This window comes from Geotrypetes seraphini, chromosome 5 (genome assembly GCF_902459505.1).
Source record: "Geotrypetes seraphini chromosome 5, aGeoSer1.1, whole genome shotgun sequence".
Classification (NCBI taxonomy): domain Eukaryota; kingdom Metazoa; phylum Chordata; class Amphibia; order Gymnophiona; family Dermophiidae; genus Geotrypetes; species Geotrypetes seraphini.
In genome coordinates, this window is record NC_047088.1 from 100,096,800 (window position 1) to 100,117,271 (window position 20,472).

The 20,472-nt window shown below is 43.5% G+C and overlaps 1 protein-coding gene across 3 annotated transcripts in view; it reads right to left on the reverse strand.

Moving 5' to 3' along the window:
• Positions 1-9,685: 9,685 nt before the first annotated feature.
• Positions 9,686-20,472, reverse strand: part of BCL7C (BAF chromatin remodeling complex subunit BCL7C) — a 57,555-nt gene continuing 46,768 nt past the window's right edge. For all 3 annotated transcript variants that reach the window (XM_033945568.1, XM_033945567.1, XM_033945569.1), the window contains exons 5-6: positions 17,026-17,111; positions 9,686-16,283 (exon numbers count right to left, since the gene is read on the reverse strand). In XM_033945568.1, coding sequence (XP_033801459.1) covers positions 16,155-16,283; positions 17,026-17,111 — 215 coding nt within the window. In that variant the 3' untranslated portion in view covers positions 9,686-16,154. The remainder of the gene's footprint in view (positions 16,284-17,025; positions 17,112-20,472) is intronic.

The window sequence follows — 20,472 nt, forward strand, 5'->3', positions numbered from 1 at the left end:
CACTGTTTCATTCATTCCACTCTCTTTCAGTTTCGTTCTTACTCCACCCATCTCAGTTTGACCATAATGTTTCAGTAACTGTGACATGTTCCTCTTTTATGGTTTTAAGGATTACCTCTGGGTCATTTTCCCATTCAGGGCTTGCATCCACACTTGCTCTGGAGCCTGCCGCTGGTGACCTACTCCCCATAGAACCGGGTGAAGCCATGGTCAGTGGTGGCCCACCACCATCTTGCTCTGTTAGACATTCCTACATTTACTGCCTCATTTCACCACTTAAAATGGAGCTAATGTTGCTGCCTTCTGCCCCCTACCCCATGCTGACATATTGTAGAGACACCTTTGCAGACTCAGATAATTGTCACTAAAGCTATTAAGCATTCTAAGGGAGTCCCCATGCAGCCTGTCTGCTGTGTAGCTCAGCAAAACATGACCCCTCCATAAAGAAGTCAATTTGAATAATAGCTAGAAAGCTAACTTCAAATCCAAATTGTAGCCATCTAAATTAAGCTCATATGGATTTGAACCTAGGCACCTAAGCTTGGTTGAAGATTAGTTTAAATAGAACGCAGATTTAGGATGCTCAGATTTGGGGGCTTAAATTCAACAGGCTAGCAATGAAAATCAATGTTAGCTCTTCATCACCACCATTTAGTGTTGAATAAAAATATGCCTCAACATTTTCAGTGATTCCTCTCCTCATCCTTCAGAAAGCTCCAAATACCAGGCCAATAGGAAGTTGCTCTCTTGACCAGCCCAGCACCCATTGCCCTGGCAACATCTATTACCAAAACAAGCCAAGAGGAAGTAAGACTTTGCATTCGGGGGGGGGGGGAGGGGAGGTTCTGGGGAAGTCAGGGAATGTTGGGAATCTTTGCTCTTCAACAGGGGAGGAGGAAGAAATCACAGAAACTGAGGAAAAAGTAGATAATGGACTCAGGCACAGAGTAAGCCCTGTACTGTTTGATCAGTAGAATTAACTGGTTACCACTGAAAATTATAATTATTTACTTAACTTGCTCTCCCTAACCTTATACAGCTTGTAAGTTCATCCAGAATTTGAGCACTACCTTTGAAAATTTACCTCTGAAGGACCTTTAACTACTGTGTTTCCCTGAAAATGAGACCTACCCCGAAAATAAGCCCTAGCATGATTTTCAGGGTAGGGCTTAATATAAGCTTAATATAAGCCCTACCTCTGAAAATAAGCCCTAGTCTTAGGCAGCTGCGCTTTCCCCCAGCCTCGCTGCACAGCTGAACCGCCGAACCCCTGCTGACCATCCAACCGATCCCCACTGACCATACATACCTTGCTGCAGAGGAGTGTTGGGCTAGCTGCACTCACAGGCTGCTTCGCGGCCTCGCTGGGGCCATCTGTGTACTAATGACATCATCAGTGCACAAATGGCCCCAGCGAGGCCGCGAAGCAGCCTGTGAGTGCTGCTGGCCCGACGCTCCTCTGCAGCAAGGTATTTATGGTTGAGGTCGGCAGAGATCGGTAGGAAGGATGGAGGGTCATTGGCGGTTTGGCTGCATTGCGGGAGCGGCGGGGGGTGCTCAAGGGTTCTGCTGCATGAGGGATGGGAGGGAGGGAAGGATGGAAGCTGGGCAAAGGGTTCTGCACAGGGGGATGGGAGGGACGGAAGGATAGAAGCTGGGCAAGGGTTTTGCTGCACAGGGGGATGGGAGGGATAGATGCTGCAGAGGGAAGGCACAAGGGGATAGGTGAGAGGGGTCCTTACCCTGCTGAACCGGCCTCTTCCTCAGTATTGATATAGCAGACTTTGGAGGGCTTCCTCCTTCCTCAGACGGAGAATAAGAAAGTTTGGGAGCAGAAGCATATTGTGAGGGACCTAGGTCTGAGCGCATCGGACACCATGCTAAGCCCCGAATATCTCAAGACTTCCTCTCAGACGTGGATTGCAGAATCAGTCAGAGAGCAAGGTTTTGGATGCCGGAAGTACTGCCTATCCTCGAACTGGAGCTGGAATGCTGACTACTGCCTTAAACTGGGTGATGGGATACCCAACAGAGGAAATATTTTTTCACTCAGAGAATAGTTAAGCTCTGAAATGCGTTGCCAGAAGTTGTGGTAAAAGTGGATAGTGGTTTTAAGAAAGGTTTGGACAAATTCCTGGAGGAAAAGAACATAGTTTGTTATTAAGACTTGAGGGAAGCCTTTCCTTGCCCTAGATCGGTAGCATGGAATGTTGCTACTCTCTGGGTTTTGGCCAAGTACTAGTGACCTGGATTGGCCACCGTGAGAACAGGCTACTGGGCTTGATGAACCATTGGTCTGACCAAGTAAGGCTATTTTTATGCTTATGTTTTTAGCACCCTCATCTCCACAACCATTGTAGTAGTCTTCCTCTGGACCGACTCCATCCTGTTTATATCTTTTTGAAGATGCGGTCTCCAGAATTGTACACAATATTCTAAATGAGGTCTCACCAGAGTCTTATACAGGGCATCAATACCTCATTTTTCCTACTGGCCATTCCTCTCCCTATGCACCCTAGCATCCTTCTAGCTTTTGTCATCACCTTTTGAATCTGTTTGGCCACCTTAAGACCATCACGTACTACCACACTCAAGTCCCACTCTTCTTTTGTGCACAAAAGTTCTTCGCCCCCTAAACCAGTGGTCTCAAACTCACGGTCCACCAAGTACTATTTTGAGGCCTTCGGTATGTTTATCATAATCACAATAGTAAAATAAAAGTTTCTTGATCATATGTCTCTTTAGCTATAAATTACAATATTATTATTAAGACTTAACCAAAAGGAAAGATTTCTAAACTATAGTTTTACCTCATGCAAAATTGTCATTTCTTTAATGACATTAACTATTTTTTTCTGAGGCCCTCCAAGTACCTACAAATCCAAAATGTGGCCCTGCAAAGGGTTAGAGTATGAGACCACTGCCCTTGTATCGTTCCCTTGGGTTTCTGCCACCCAAATACACAACCTTGCATTTCTTACCATTAAATCTTAGCTGCCAAATTTCAGATCATTCCTCAAGCTTCACTAGGTCCTTCCTCATATTTCCACACCATCATGGGTGTCTACTCTGTTGCAGATTTTGGTGTCATCCACAAAGAAGCAAATGTTACCAGTCAGCCCTTCAGTAATATTGCTTATAAAAATGTCAACATTAACAGGTCCAAGAACCAAACCTTTAGGCACACCACTGGTAAAATCCCTTTCCTCAGAGCAATCTCCATTGACCGCTACTCTCTGTCGCCTTCCACTCAACCAGTTCCTGACCCAGTCCATCACTTTGGGGCCCATATCGAGGTCACTCCGTTTATTTATTAGACACCTGTGTGGGACACTGTCAAAGGCTTTGCTAAAATCTAACATCACACCTAGCGCTCTCCCTTTATCCAATTTTCTGGCCACCCAGTCAAAGATTTGTATTTATTTATTGAAATTTAAACACAAGACAACTCTTGTTTCAAGAAATACAGAAAGAAAAAATTCTTGGTATAAATATACATGAAGGAGAAAGTAACATATGTTTACCCCTTCCACCCACTATGATATTAAACTTTTACACTCTTCCTTAGACCACAATATGGGGACATGGTCACACTGAAAAATACAAGGAGAATTATAACCTTGAAATATCTGTGAAGTAAGACTTAACATGAAATCTCAATTCTTTAACCTCTACTCCAACTTATAACTTCTTTAGTTCGAGAAAGGTCTTCAAATGTTCAGGAGCATAAAAAATATATTTAGATCTCCCAAACCAGACCAGACATTTACAGGGGTATGCCAACAAAAAAGATGCACCAATATTAACAGTCTCATTGAGAGAAATAACTTTTTCGTTCTTGAGTGGTCTTAGTGACTTCTGGGTATAGCCAAATTTTTTGTCCACCAAACAATGTATGAACATTTTTTTTTAAATATAACCTCAATACCATATTTAAGTCCTACTCAAAAACAAAGGACACCAACAATATAGCTCTGTCAGATGTATCTGATATCAATTGCTCCAATACTGCAGATATATTATTAACATCAATCTGAACAAGGATTTTTTTTTTTTTTTACGGATAACCATAATACAGATGGAACCTGAATTATACACTGCAGGTTATTCAGGAATATAACTTGGGCTTCAGTTACATCACTGTTTGGGATGAAGCTTTAAGTACTCTATGAATTTGGTCTAGAATTCAGATGTACACAGTACATCAATGATCTTTACTAATTTTCTAATGGGGAATCTTTGGCAATGAGGAGAGTCCCCCTCTGCTGACAACATCTGGTCTGGAGGGTTCTCCCTCTGATGATGTAATGTAATGTAAATGTAATGTAATTTATTTCTTATATACCGCTACATCCGTTAGGTTCTAAGCGGTTTACAATCCTGTTCCTCAGGCACATTCAGGGTGAGTGGTGTAACTCAGTGGTTCCCAACCCTGTCCTGGAGGACCACCAGGCCAGTCAGATTTTCAGGATAGCCCTAATGAATATGCATGATAGTGATCTGCATATAATGGAGGTGCCATGCATGCAAATCTGCTCCATGCATATTAATTAGGACTATCCTGAAAACCCGACTGGCCTGGTGGTCCTCCAGGACAGGGTTGGGAACCACTGGTGTAACTTTAAAAAAGTCTACATCCCCACAATTTCCTTAAGCCCATCTTTCATCCCCAAACATATTCTATCTCTGTTTCCCAGCCCATTTCCCTTGCACCCTTCTCCCAATATTCATGCTTCTCATCTCTTTTCCCCAAGTCACCTCTGTCTAAATCCCTCTCAGCCAGTCTCAATCCCCAACAATAAGCACTCACCATCCTGTCTCCATCCACAGATCCTTCAAGTCAGAATCCCCTTACTCCAGTTTTTAAATTCCTCCTATTTTTTTCTTCAGAGGCTTGTTGGTGATGCCACCTTTGCAATAAACATTCTGCTTTCTTTTGGCACCACATGAAAATCAGTTTGAACCACACAGTGCCCAAACTCTCATACTGTTTGTTCAGACTTATGAGAATAGTGTGGGAATTTGGGCTGCACTGCACGTCTCAAACTTACAGGCAGCTGCATGTGGAAAATATATAATCTATTATGGATTTAGAGGCAGCAATGTCTCCAGAGAAGGCTAGGGAGCATGTATATTGCAGGAAATACCAGGGGACTGCATTTAAACATAGAAATATGATAGTAACATAGCAAATGACGACAGATAAAGTTGATGATCCATCCATTCTGCCCACCAATCACATTCATTCTCAAGGCAACAAACCAATAATTATTTGTTTTATTTGTTGAGTATGTTTTCCCTGCCCCCATGAAATAGGTAAGACCTGTGCTCGGACAATTTGAATGTGGTATAAAATGCATATAATTGCTCCTGGTATTTCTTGCTGCTTATGGTACAGAGATCGTAGAAGTCTGCCCAGCATTGGCTTCATCGCCCCACTGCTGGAGTCATCATCAGAGCTAAGTTCAGTCCCCCCCCCCCCCCTTTTCTGTCTTGTCATATACAGGACACAGACCATAGAAGTCTCTCTGGCATTGTTTTCACTTCTCTGCTGCTGGGTTTCTATTTAAGCATCACTTCTGCATATCATAAATGAAGTTATAGTTTTTGATCTGTCGATAAAGGCCAAATGGCCCATCCAAATCATCCACTAGCTCCTTCTCTCTCTATGAGATCCCACACGCCTTTCCCATGCTTTCTTGAATTCAGATGCTGTCTTGGTCTCCACCACCTCTACCGGGAAACTATTCCACGCATCTACCACCCTTTCTGTAAAAAAGTATTTCCTTAGATTATTCCTTATCCTATCACCTTTTAATTTCATCCTATGCCCTCTCATTCCAGAGCTTCCTTTGAAATGAAAGAGATTTACCTCGTATTTATGCCAAGTAGGTATTTAAACATCTCTATCATATCTCCCCTCTCCCACCTTTCCTCCAAAGTATACATATTGAGATCTTTAAGTCTGTTCCCATATGCCTTATGACCAAGACCCCCAACCATTTTAGTAGCCTTCCTCTGGACCGACACCATCCTGTTTATATATTTTGAAGGTGCAGTCTCCAGAATTGTACACAATATTCTAAATGAGGTCTCACCGGAGTATTATACAGAGGCATCAATAACTCCTTTTTCCTACTGGCCATACCTCTCCATATGCACCCTAGCATCCTTCTAGCTTTCATTATTTTCAACCTATTTGGCCACCTGTAAATCACCACATACTATCACAACCAAGTCCCATTCCTCTTTTGTGCACAAATTTTTTCACCCCCTAAACCAGTGTATCTCAAACTATGTGTCCCTGAGATTCCAAGTGTGCCGTGGCACACTGAGAAGAGAGGTGCCTGCCAGCTGACTTCCCTACATGGTACAGCGCCAGTGCTGCCCAATTCACCGAAGGCCTGCGTGTTTCCCCTTTCTCTCTAGTGTCCTCCGGCTTCCACCCATAGCCTCCTGGTCTCACCTTTAAAGCTATTTACAGCAGCCTGAAGAGGATCACCGGTAGGTAAAATGATTTTATTTTCAATATAGTGATTGAAATGTGTCAGTTTTGAGAATTTATATCTGCTGTGTATATTGTGTGCATATGAAAAATGAATGGAAAAAATTGCATTACAATTAGTAAAGGGGATCTGGGGCAGAGCTTGGGTGGGCCTAGGGAGGTTTATACTTGGGGTACTCAGTTGATATTTGTTAGACTTAGGGGGTATATAGCTTGAAGTAGTTGACAAACACTGCTGTAGGCATTCAGCTGGCGCCAGTGCCTCTCCTTCTCTCTGGCTCTCTTCCCTGCGGGGTGTCAGGTCAAAAGCGCGCCAGGACAAAGGCGCGCCCAGACAATTGAGCGCATTGCGCGCCGCTCTAAATTACTGTTTTTAGTGCTCCGATGGGGGGGGGGGCGTGGGGGGAACCCCCCCCCCCACTTTACTTAATAGACATCGCGCCGCATTGTGGGGGGTTGTAACCCCCCACATTTTACTGAAAACTTAACTTTTTCCCTGTTTTTAGGGAAAAGTTCAGTTTACAGTAAAATGTGGAGGGTTACAACCCCCCCAAACCCCCCATAACGCCGGCACGATATCTAATAAGTAAACTGGGGGGGTTCCCCAACAAAACCCCCCATCAGAGCCCCTAAAAACTGTAATTTAGAGCGGCGCTGTGGCGCGCGCTTTTGTCTTTCGCGCTGTTGTCTATGAACCTCCCTGCGGCACCCCCTACTGGCATCTCAGGGCCCATCTGTTGGGCCTCTGCACTTGATCGGATGTCATGCTGATGTCACGCTTCTGCATGATGTCATCACAGTCAATGCACTTTTGGGCACCTCAAGCTGTGGCCACTACTTTTAGTGTGTCCCAAGCTCAAGAAAGTTTGAAAGACACTGCCCTAAATGGTACCATTCCCTCAGGTTTTTGCAGCCCATGACCTTGCATTTCTTAGCATTAAATCTTAGCTGCCAAATTTCAAACCATTCCTCATGCTTCGCTATTTCCCTCCTCATGTTATTCACACTATCATGAGTGTCTACTCTATTGCAAATTTTGGTATCATCTACAATGAGGCAAATCTTACCCAACAACCCTTCAGCAATATAGTTTACAAAAATGTTAAAAAGAACAGGCCCAAGAAGCGAACCTTGAGGCACATCACTGGTAACATCCTTTTCCTCAGAGAGATCTCCATTGACCACTACCCTCTGTCACCTTTCACTCAATCAGTTCCTGACCCAGTCTGTCATGTTGGGGCCCATACTGAGGGTACACTGTCAAAGACTGCTAAATTCCAAATATACCACATCTAGTGCATTCCCTCTATCTAATTCTCTGGTCACTCAAAGAAATTGATCAGATTTGTCTGACAATTTTGCCTCTAGTGAATCCATGTTGCCTCAGGTCTTGTATTCCATGGATTCCAGAAACATCACTATTCTCTATTTCTGAGTCAGTGGGGTCCACTATTGCCACCTCCCCCTCCCCCCCGACTTTGGAATGAAGAAAGCAGCAAGGACACCGTAACCATTAGACAGACTAAACAATCATCTTGAGTGGCACATCCAGGGAGCCTTTGTCTTCCCTAAGCCTGCTGCTGCTGATAGAAGTCTAGCCCCACACAGAAATGGAGCAGCCACTGTATTATTTACTGTTTCTTTTGCCAAGTGAGGTAAAAGATCAAGTATAAGATTGCAAACTGGATCCTGATTTGCTTGACAGGGTTGATCCAGTCCTGGTTTTATACCATTACATGTAGGGACTTGTACTCATGCTTTTCTTAGGGAATACAATGGGGAAATCACAACTACACATCCCTGCATGTAATGTGTGAACTCTGGACTGGATATCCCTGTCAAGTGAATCTGGATCCAGTTAGCAACCTTAATCTAGTAGGCCTGCTGTGCTAGAGTTGGGAGAAGAAGGAACAGCACAGGATCTAGAGGAGGAGAGGAAGCAGAGTGAGATGAAGCATTAGAAATGCTTGGGTGAGAGGAGACACTAAAGGCGCTTTCTGAGGGATGAGACCTGATGAGACCTTTTGGGAGAGATGACAGGAGTAGAACCACAGAAAACAAAGATACTGGATACAGGAATGGGAGTGAAGTAGATCTCAATTGATTTTCATGAGTACCTGAGTTCATGAGATGCTGCTAGCTAAACTAAAAGCAGAAAAGTGAAGTAGCTAGATGGGATATAGCCAAGGGTATCAATTGAACTTAGGTGTCTCTACACTGACCTTTACAAGATTCCTTGGAGTTGGGAGTGATCCCAGAAAACTGGAGAAGGGCTGGTGTGGTCTCTTTTCACAAAAGCAAGTAATGAGGTGGTTGTGAATGCCTCTACAGTAAAAATTTATGAAAAAGCCACTAAGACAGAGGACAGTGCAGTTTCTGGAATCCAACAGATTACAGGACTTGACGCAGCATGGCTTTACTAGAGGTAGGTCATCAAACAAATCTGCTATTTTTATAGGGGGAGGGGGTGTGTGGTATAAAGATTTCAGCAAAGGCTTGGACATGATTCCTCCCTCTTCATCAGCCAGCGTTCTTCCAAGTGGCAGCCAGCATGCCCCCAAATTGACACAGAGGCTCCCTATGCATGCAGTTTTCTCACATGTGCAAACACTAAGCATGTGTGGCCTACCAGTGGCCCAGAAACACTCCAATAGACTTCTGCTTGAAAAAGCTCAGGTTGCCAAAGTGGGAGATCTTCAGTTGCAGAACTTGGGAATTCCAGCCAGCTCAGGTCAGATGCGGGGCAGAGGGTGAAGACAGGGAGCAGGTATGGAGACAATTTCATACTCACCCATCTTGAGTTCATGCACACCTGAAACTGGTAGTCTAGCTACACCACTGTATAATTTGTAGCTTCTTGTTCCAAGGAAGGCTACAGACTATCATTTGCCACTGTCTGTGTGAAAGTACTTATTCTGATTATAATGGAACAGTGTTGGAAGATGCTCTAAGCTGCTGGAAACACTATCCTTCAAAATGAGAACATGCTTCAGCACCTCAACATAGCATTATAAGAACTGCCCTTCATAAAAGGGGCACATGCCATCTACCAACATCATAGCATTAGGAGCACTGTGCTTTATTACCAGGACTTGCTTCATTTCCCAGCCCGGTACTGGGGCACTGTCCCTCATAACCAGTATGTTTCATTTCCCAGTTCTCCAGAAATGGCAGAACTAATAAGTTTGATAGATCTAATCTTTATAGCAGAAACAAATGTCCTTCATCTACAGGAAACAATATAGCAAATGACAGCAGAAAAAAGAGATTATGTACTTACCCTGGTAAGCTCTTTTCCAGTAGATAGGCGAGACATTCTAGACAGTAGGGTTAATTCCCTATAGCCATATGCTGCTGCAGAAGGAATCCACTTCGGATTTTTCACTTTGCCTGTGTTATACTTCACTGGGCTCCCAAACTCCACCTTCAGTTAGTACCCAAGCACGTAGAGCCACCCAACACACATGAAGTAGAGACATCTGTGGCAACAGGCTTAAACAAATTGTTCTAATCAAAAAGTACCTAACAGTACCATTAACCTCCAACACAGGCTTGAAGGGAGCTCAGAAACTACTCCCCAATAAATTGAAACATATGTACAAATTCTTCCCCACCCTCAAGGGCAGACAGCCATCCAATAATCAGCTTGGAGAAGCATAAACAGACTAAAAAGTAGGCAGGCGCAAGAAGGACATGGCAGGAGTCTAGAATGCCTCATCTATCTACTGGAAAAGAGCTTACCAGGTTGTGCATAATCTTTTTTTTCAGTGCAATAGGTGAGACATTCTAGACAGTAGGGATGTACAAAAGCAGTCCCTCAAAAAGCTAGGGCGTCTTGCTTTGCCAACTCTTAAGACTGAGGACCAAAAGGTGGAGTCCTGTCTTGCCACCACATCCACTCTGTAGAACTTGGCAAATGTGTGAAGAGAAGACCACATTGCCGCTCTGCAAATCTCTTCAGGAGAGACAGATCTAGCTTCGGTCCACATGAAACCATACTCCTGGTAGAATGCACCTTGATGGAAACAGGAGACTGTTTCCCAGAAAAAATGTAGGCTGACGAAATGGTCCTGCAGATCCATCTGGAAATTGTGGCCTTGGAAGCTGAACTGAATGAGTCAGCACAAATAAATGGTCAGAGACACAAAACTCGTTGGTGATCTCCAGATAATGCAGAAGAACTCTGCACACATCCAGGTTCTTCAACGGGTGGTCCTGTGTCTTGGAACTGGTCAGCTGAAAGGCAAACACACTTCCTGGTTAACATGGAAAGCCGAAACTACCTTCGGCAGGAAGGAAGGGATCGTGCAAAGGGAAACCCCTGCCTCCGAGATACGGAGGTAAAGATCCCTGCAATACAAAGCCTGCAGCTCCGACAAATGATGCACTGAAGTAATGGTGACCAGAAAAACTGTCTTGAGCATCAAATCCAAGAGGGAAGCAACTCGAAGGGGCTCAAAAGGAGACTTCGTAAGGCTAGACAACACCAAGTTAAGATCCCAAGAAGGGAAAGGATGGTTAACTGACACAAAGAGACCCTTTCAAGAATCTAGCGACATCCAGATGAGACACCAAGGAAGACCGACGCTCCCGGGATTTAAAACAGGAGAGCCTAGCCACTTTGACCCGAAGAGAAGCTACAGTGAGGCCGGTATCAAAACTAGCCTAAAGAAAGGTAAAAATTAGCGAGATCAGAGCTGAATAAGGATCTACCTGTCCCGGGCACACCAATGTTGGGAGGCCATCCACGCCTTAGTGTAAGCCGATACCATGAATGACTTGTTAGACTTCAGAAGAGTATCAACAATAAGGGCAGAATATCCATTACATTCTAAGGCTGCACACTCAAGAGCCATACTGTAAGAGCAAAGAGACCCAGATCTTCAATGGATACCGGACTCTGCATGAGAAGGTCCAGATAAGAGCTCAGCTGAAGGCTGTGACCTTTGTGCAGATGCATTAGAACTGCGTACCATGGTCTGCGAGGCCAATCTGCAGCCACCAGAATGATATGACCCAGATGAGCTGCGATCCTCTGAATGACCCGGCTGAACATCAGTCAAGGAAGAAAACATACAGGAGAATCTCCTGAGGCCATGGCTGCACCAGAGAGTCAAGTCCTGAGTTGCTGGGCTTGGATCTTTGACTGAAGAAGCGATCTGCTTTCTTGTTTCTTGCCATGGCCATGAGGTCGAAGTGGGATCACTACCAGTGCCCCACTATCACTTGGAACGCCTCTGGGGACAGGGCCCACTTGCCAATATCTAGAATCTGTCTGCTGAGGAAGTCTGCTTGAACATTGTCTACGCCTGCCATATGGTCTGCCAAAAGAAAAAGAAGGCAGGCTTCCTGAGCCGGAGGAGTGCTCTTGGTCCCTCCCTGGCGATAGATGTAGGCTACTGATGTTGAATTGATGGAGAAGGCCCGCACTGCTTGGCTCTCCAGAGTCTTCTGCAATCTTGTCAGAGCTAGTTAAATGGCTCTGAGCTCCAACTGGTTGATTGACCATTTTCACTGCTAGGGCGTCCAGCACCCCTGAACAGGACAACGATTGCAATGGGCTCCCCAGCCCCGAAGGCAGGCATCTATCATCACCACAATCCAGGAGGCAATGTGTAGCAGTACGACCCTACAGAGTAATTGTGGAAGAAGCCACCAGTCCATGCTTGCCTGGGCTTCCAGAGTCCAGGGCAGACAGGCCTGCAAGGCATCCCTGTGTGGAGTCCAGAAAGAGAGCAAAGCATGCTGATGAGGACAAATGAGCACTCTCACCCAAGGAACTACATCCAGTGTGGCAACCATGGATCTCAGAACTTGAAGAGAATCCCATGCCGAAGGAGCCGGCCGCTCCAGAGGAAAGAAATCTAGACACACAATTTCTGCCTGCATGCTCTGATAGATAAATGCAGCCCACTGGTGTATCGAAAAGGACTCCCAGGTATTTCAGCGAATGTGTGGGTGGCAGATGGCTCTTCCTGAAATTGACAATCCAGCTCAGATCCTCCAGCATCTGGAGCACCCGCTCCACTGTATGCTGTCCCTTGGTCAGCGAGGGAGCTCTGATCAGCCAGTCATCCAAGCAAGGATGAATCTAGAGACCCATCTTTCTCAGGTAAGCTGCCATTACCACCATCACCTTGGTGAAGGTCCGGGGCGCCGTCGCCAGCGCAAAGGGCAGGACCGAGAACTGGTAATGCTGTTCCAGAACATGAAAATGCAAAAATTTGCATTGTGCCTGAAAAATAAGAATGTGCAAAGATGCCTCTGTGACATCCAGAGAGGCAAGAAACTCTCCTGGGGCCACTGCAATGACTGAATGCACAGTCTTCATTCAGAAGCGGGGAATCTTAAGAGACGCATTTACATGCTGAAGATCCAGAACAGGCCTCCAACCTTCTGAGCCTTTCTTTGGCATGATAAAGTATATGGAGTATCTGTCTGAGCCCGAGAGGTTAGGCGGTACTGGCTCTATAGCTTGAATATCCGGCACGTGCTGAACGGTGGTTTAAACCCTGAGCACTTTGTCCGAGCAACCTGAAGGAGCAATCTTGCGAGGTTGAGCAAATTCCAGCTTGTAGCCCGATCGAATAATGTCCAAGACCTATCTGAAGAGAACATCCCTCGGCCTGGCACCATTGTGCCTCTTCAGCTGGGGGCACAGAACTAGAGGTGGAAGGCTGGAAATGCCTGTAGCCGGTATATCGTTATCAATAGCCCTGTGAAAATCTCTGCAATGTGGCCCTTGCATACAGTCAGAATCACTGTGAGCCACAAAAGTAGAATGACCAGAATCCCAGGAGGGTCTGGGTCTGCTATCAGGTACAGTCATAGGGCGACGGTCCATATCAGAATCCAGAGGTCGTCCAGATCATTGCCAAACAATAACTGCTCCTGAAAAAGCAGTCCAGACCTTTGCCAAACAATAACTGCTCCTGAAAAGGCAGTCTAGCCAAAAAAGCCTTGGAAATAGAATCACCAGCCCACTGTCTGAACCATAGCATTCTGCAGGCAGAGAAAGAGTACACTGACACCTTTGCCAAACTCGCAGAATGTCATACAATGTATGCCATATAATCTGTCCCAACAAAAAAAAAAATGAGGAGAGGGAGCCACCATCTCAGTCTCCAGTGTGCACATTTGAGAGAGACAGGCTCTTGTGACAAAAAATATCACCTAAAACAGCTGCATCAAAGAGTTTTCTGAGGACCACATCCACACAATAGTCCGGCATATCTTCTAACACTATACCACCCACACTGGGGAAAGAGGTGTGTTTAGCCACCTATGCCACCAAAGAATCCAAGATGGATTGATCCAAAAGTTGCTGACACTCCTATGCCAGGATACCAGCGTGACATACCTCTAGCAATTTTCAGAGCACCCTCCAGAGAGTCAAACTGCTCTGAGATCAGAATGCACACATTATGGTGCCAAGAGAAGGTAGCAGACTGCAAGCACACAACACAAAGCCAGGAGGAAGAAGTGGATGTAGCCAGCTGAGTAACCAAAAGGACCTCTTGCAAAGATTCAGAAATAAAGACTGGCAAAGATGCAGATTAAAAAAATGTAGGATCATGAGAGCATTTCCAGGCTCCATAAACCCCAGAAGGATCTACAGATCTAGCACACAGTTCCTAATCTTCCGCCCCGGGAAGTGCTGCACCTCCAAATAAGGGATCAGCAAATAAGTCATCTGCATCAGGATTCCCCAGATCAGGGTCAGGCAGCGCAAGCACAGTGGCAGGGTGAATCGAGGATGTGTCCAAAGGAGCAGAGCCACTGAGAGACGCCATGGAGGTGGATTGGGACTGGGCAAATGAAGAATATTGGTTCTGAGAGTCAGACCACAAAAATTTCAAAAATTCAGAAAGTGTCCGGCTCTTGGGGCACAGAGTCACCCTAAGGTGACTAAAATTTGTATTTCCAAGGCTGCGAAAGGTCTGCAGTCAAGCAGATGGAATTACCAGCCATGCCAAGCCCCAAAAGTCACGAAGGGCGCCCTGCCACGCTGTAACCCCCCCCCCCCCGGCTGTTCCACATGGCGCAAAAATTTAACTATGCACAATCCTGGCAAGAATCCACATGAGGAGAGCCCAAGGACTCCATCCCAGCAGGTTTCTAGGCAAAATTTGCAGTTTTGAAGAAGCAAGGAGCTTTAGAAAAAAAGCGCTAAAAATCCAAGATGGCCAATATCAAAAAATTCATGACAAAATCGTGATTTTTTTTCATACTTCCAAACTCTAAAAACAGTGATTTTAGGATTTTTCAAGAAGGGGGAACATAGGGGAACATTTAGAAACATTCAAAATCCCACTTTTCAAACCTCCCCCGATTCCACTCACAGGTTGTCAGCCTGTGTACTCACTATGGCCTAACAGATCTGTGCTTTAGCCTACTTTCAGCTCTCTCACAGTAGCTGGATGAGAAAATTCACTGCCACAATGCTGGGAATGGTTCTGTAAAGCTGATCTTCGGGCTGCCAGTTAGACTCCCATGTCTGACTACACCTCCACTCTGTGGACCAACGGATGTGCACCGGTACAGGCAGAGGTGCAACGATGCAGCCAGCACCCTGCGAGACACTACCGAGCCTCCTAAGTGTGCCTAACAGCCTGTGCTCGACCCCTGATTAACAGTAGGTGAGACCATCTCAGGGATGGACCTGAGCTCCAGAGAAAACTATGCAGACTGCCTAACAGGTACCCAGTAGGATCGGCCTGTCAGCTAAAGACCCAAGTCTGTGAATTCTCAAGCAGGCAGAGATTCAAATTCGCTCCAAGCACTAAATTACCCCAAAAGGGGACCAAATTACATTAAATTAAAAACAATAAAATGGAGAGAGCAGAACAAACATTCCTGAAGGCATGCGGAAGGAAAGAACTGAAGGTGGAGCTAGAGAGCCCAGTGAAATATAACAGAGGCAGAGTGAAAAATCCTGAGTGGATTCCTTCTGCAGCAGCACGCGACTATAGGGAAATAACCCTACAGTCTACAATGCCTCACCTATTGTACTGGAAAAGGCATTAAGTGCCTCAAATAGACTTCATCTGACTTTAATGAAAATACTTTTTCTTCCTTAAAAGCTTTAAAAATAAGATGCTTTAAAACACAAAAGGAATAACATATTACATATATGAATATGACATTTGAAGGGTGGTTCTAATGAAGATCTGTTTTTCACCTGTTGATGTTGTATTCTTGCTTTACAGGCATTAGTGTGAAGTCTGATGCAGTTCCACTGATAGTCTGTTTTTCAGCTAGATGTGTTCTATTCTTGCTTTACATCTAACAGTGTACTGCCTGAACAGGGCACTCAGCTGACAACCATCACAGCAGTACACCTGATGTATTCATTTTCATACTGATGGTGGTGGAGGATCTTTTGAGAACCTTTATAAACTCTAAATATTTGCTCTGCATAAGATAAAATTTGTATAGGTATAAGGAGAATAGAAAGACAGTTGGCAACTGAATTATTTTTTAAAATGTGACTTTTTTGTACTATTGCTGTTTTAAAAAGGCACAGTTAATTTTCTTCCATTCAAGTTCTGCCTATGTCTCTCTCAGCACTATCAGGGAAGATGACTTGCTTGAAAAATGGTAGAGCAGAAAGAAATTTGGTTGTTGTTTGGCAAATGAAAGCCCAATGCTATGGGGGCTGAATCCCTGCAGGTTGCTGCTCCCCAACACAGACACGTTTCAGGGGCGGGGCCCCTAGGGAGTCCTCCTCTGCTGATTCTGGGAACTCCAAGATTGGTTCATAGTCCTCACTCTGCTCCTTTAAGAAAAAGCAAACAAAAACATCTATTCTAAACCAGACCACAATGTTACAATCTTTCTTTTCTTTTTTTTTTTTTTATAACTGTTTATTGGCAGTGGTGAAGAAAACGCATACAGAAAACCAATACAATGCAGTAAAGCCACATTGTAGATATACAAACAGGTCAAAAAAATCAGCAATCTTTCTGATTGGACAATCACAGCATAAAAACTGTTGGGAACTATGCCATTGGAAGTTAAGGCCAGAGGACACACAGTGAAAGGTGGTGTCAAAAGTGGGATTGGAAGCTGGATTGGCAGGGCACAGCTTCTGGGGGGTAATTCTACAATAGTGCATCTATGTGACACCTACTCTACTTTATAGCATACAAGCATAACAGGCACGAGCAGAGCTAGAAAAAGTGCTCAAATCCAAATGCCAGAAAAATGCACATAAATTATAGTATAAATATTCTATAAGTTTTATGTCTGTGACTCCCAGAGATGTGTATGCCTGCTTGTAAAATCTTAAGACATATGCGTATTTACAAAACAGTGCTGTGGCTAGCCATTCCTCTGCTTTTCCAACACAGAGCTCAGGTGTAGCAAGTGTTGGCATTGTCAGAGAGACTGAAAAATAAGGGTCAGCTTCTACCATGAATGCAAAGAGATGGAGATCTTTTTGCAACAAAATAGGTCAGGTTTCCCTGTAATAAAGAAACCTGATCTAGCATGGAAGACAGGGGACATGTTGAACTCACCTCTGCTTGAAGTAATGCTGGAATGGGTTCCTCCTTTGTCAGCATGGGGGGATCATCTGTTCCTTCTATGGGCAGGACTCCTCCACCTGACAGAATGTGAGGCAGATTGAACAGTAGGTGAGATGGGAGACACTTTGAGAAGCAGGTATTGAAAAGGAAGGAACAAAAGAACAGCCATATTGGGTCAGACCAATGACCCATCTAGCCCAATATCCTGTTTCCACCGTGGCCAATCCATCACAAGTACCTGGCAAAAGCCTAAATAGTTGCAATGTTCCATGTTACCAATCCCAGGGCAAGCATTGGCTTCCCCCATGTATGTCTCAATAGCAGACTAAGGACCTTTCCTTCAGGAACTTGTTCAAAACCTTTTTTAAACCCATCTGCGTTCCAGAGCTTAGCTAGTCTGAGTGAAAAAATATTTCCTCCTATTGGTTTTAAAAGTATTTCCCTGTAACTTCCCAGAGAGTCCCCAGTTTTTGTAATTTATGATGCAGTAAAAAATCAATTTACTTGTACCCATTCTACACCACTCAGGATTTTGTAGACTTCAATCATATTCCCCCCCAGCCATCTCTTTTCCAAGCTGAAGAGCCCTAACCTCTTTAGTCTTTCCTCATACAACAGGAGTTCCATCCCCTTTATCATCTTAGTCACTCTTCTTTGAACCTTTTCTAGTTCCACTATTATCTTTTTTGAGACCTGATATACCAGGCTCAGAGATAGCAAGGGGCTGTGCTAGTGAATTACAAATAACAATCAATGTGTGAGCAATTTTTCCAAAGGTCACCTATGTGAGAAGCCCAAAATGCACCTAAGCCTATTTTATAAAGGCAATCTCAATAAAAAGCACCTTCTTAAATATTCAAGTACTTCATAAAAATAACATTATTGAAATAGAAGTGGGAGCATCATAACTGAGGCTTCCAGATTCTTATAAATCACCTGGACTGGATGTTATACATGTTTCCGAGTTTATTTAACATTTGATATCCCATCCCAGGGTACTAAAGGAATTCAAACATGAAATTGCTGATCTACTGTTAGTGATCTGTAACCTATCACTAAAACTGTAGTATCTGAAGATTGAAGGATGACTAATATTACACTGATTTTTAAAAACGGTTACAGGGGTGTTCTGGGAAATTACAGACTGATGAGCCGGAAAAAATAGTTGAAACCATTATAAAAAATAAAATTTATGAAACATGTAGACAAACATGGTTTAATGGAACAGAGTCAGCATGGGTTCAGCCAAGGGAGGTCTTGCCTCACCAATTTGCTGCATTTCTTTGAAAAAGTGAATAAATATATGGATAAAGGAGAGCTGGTTGATGTAGTGTATCTAGATTTTCAGACAGTTTTCGACAAAGTTCCTCATCAGAGGCTCCTGAGAAAATTAGAGTGTCATGGGATAGGAAGCAATATTTTGTTGTGGATTTGGAACTGGTTATTAGACAGAATACAGAGGGTAGGGATACATGGCCATTTTTCTCAATGGAGGAGGGTAAATAGTGGAGTGCCACAGGGATCTGAACTGGAACCAGTGCTATTTAACATATTTATAAATAATCTGGAAATTAGAACAAGTGAGATGATTAAATTTGCAAACTGACACTAAGCTGTTAAAAGTTGTTATAACACATGCAGACTCTAAAAAATTGAAGGCAGATCTTAGGAAATTGGAAGACTGGGCATCCAAATGGCAGATAAAATTTAATGTGAACAAATGCAAAGTGATGCACATTTGTAAGAATAATCCAGATACTAGGGTTCACTTTAGGGGTCAGTACCCATGAAAAAGATCTAGGTGTCATCATAGACAATATGCTGAAAAGTTCTGCCCAATCAGGCAATTATCTCCCCCCTCAAGCCACTTGAGAAACCACAGGCAGTGACTCTTGACTCTATCTGGTCAACTACAGAAAACCTGCACTCGGTTTGTACAAACTTTATATCTATTACTTTGAACTCTTCATCCAGGATAACTCTTTTGGAGACTTCACTTCAACAGCAGAAGGTTGAACTTTCTAAGTTAGACAAATTAACAACTGAAAATAAAAATCTGGTGACTAAACAAATGACTGATAAAATGATGTTTCTGAGGAAGACAGAAAACCTAGAAAATCAACAAAAAAATTTGAATTTAAGGATTCTTAATTTCCCGAGAGCTAGGTTTATGTCTCCACAGGAACTCTTTAAGAACTTTATGTTAACAATCTTAAACGTTCCAGAACTGAATCTTCCCCCGACGCAGAGAGTCTACTATATAAAGAAAGTGCAAAAAGAAAAAGGTTTAGAAGCTGAAACTATGGAATTGGATGTATCTGCTATATTGCAATCTTCTGATATTGAAACACTGGGTCGGGCGACATTGTTAGTCTCTCTTGTATTTTTGCAGGATAAAGAAATGCTGTTGAAATTATACAAGTCACCTTTTTAGGTAAAAAGGTATACAAATTTCCTGATGTCTCGAAATGGACACAATCCAGGAGGAAAGAATTTTTGCAATTTCGTTCTACAGTGATTTCTTTGGGGGCAGTTTTTTAGTTAAGGTTTCCTTGCAAATGTTTTGTTTCCTATCAAGAGAATAAATATATTTTTTTGAACCTGCCCAATTCGGTTTTTTCTTAGAGTCAACACAGCCAGAATGAATCGAATCAAGTTGTTTAGTGTAGTGTTTAGACAAATAGTAGGTTAACATCTAAATACTGCTCTTTTGCTTTTTTTTTTTTTTTTTTTTTTTTACTTTTTCTATTGTACTTATATCCCCTCTCCCCATTTGTGTCTTGCTTTCCTCCCTTAATAGAAGACTATATAAGATATATATTGCTTTGTACATTTTTTTGTTTAGTCAATATTGACTAAGTTATATACTGTATATTCAGTATTTCTTATACCATTTATTTAGTTGTATGGAAATGATAAATAAATAGATTAAAAAAAAAAGAATAGGGATGGTAAATAAGACTAAACTAAACTAAACTAAACTAAGCCTTAAGTTTATATACCGCATCATCTCCACGGAAGTGGAGCTCGACATGGTTTACAAAGCTTAAAAATACAAGAAGAGAGGGGAGAGAGAATTTACAAGAGCATATGAAAAGAGGGGAAGTAAGCAGGAGATGTTATATATTAGAGAAAAGCCAGGTTTTCAGTTGTTTTTGGAACAGTTGGAGGGAGCCCAGGTTCCGCAGCGGGATAGTGAGATCGTTCCAAAGGCCCGTGATTTTGGAGAGGAGGGATTTTCCCAGTTTACCTGCGTGGAGGATGCCATGTAGAGAGGGGAAGGATAGTTTATGTCTGTGGGCTGATCTGGTGGTAGCAGGCGTTAGGGCGAGGAAGGATAGAGGGATTAGTGGCGGAAGGATGCCATGAATTATCTTGAAAGCCAGACAGGAGCATTTGAAGTGAATTCTGGAAAGTACAGGGAGCCAGTGAAGATTG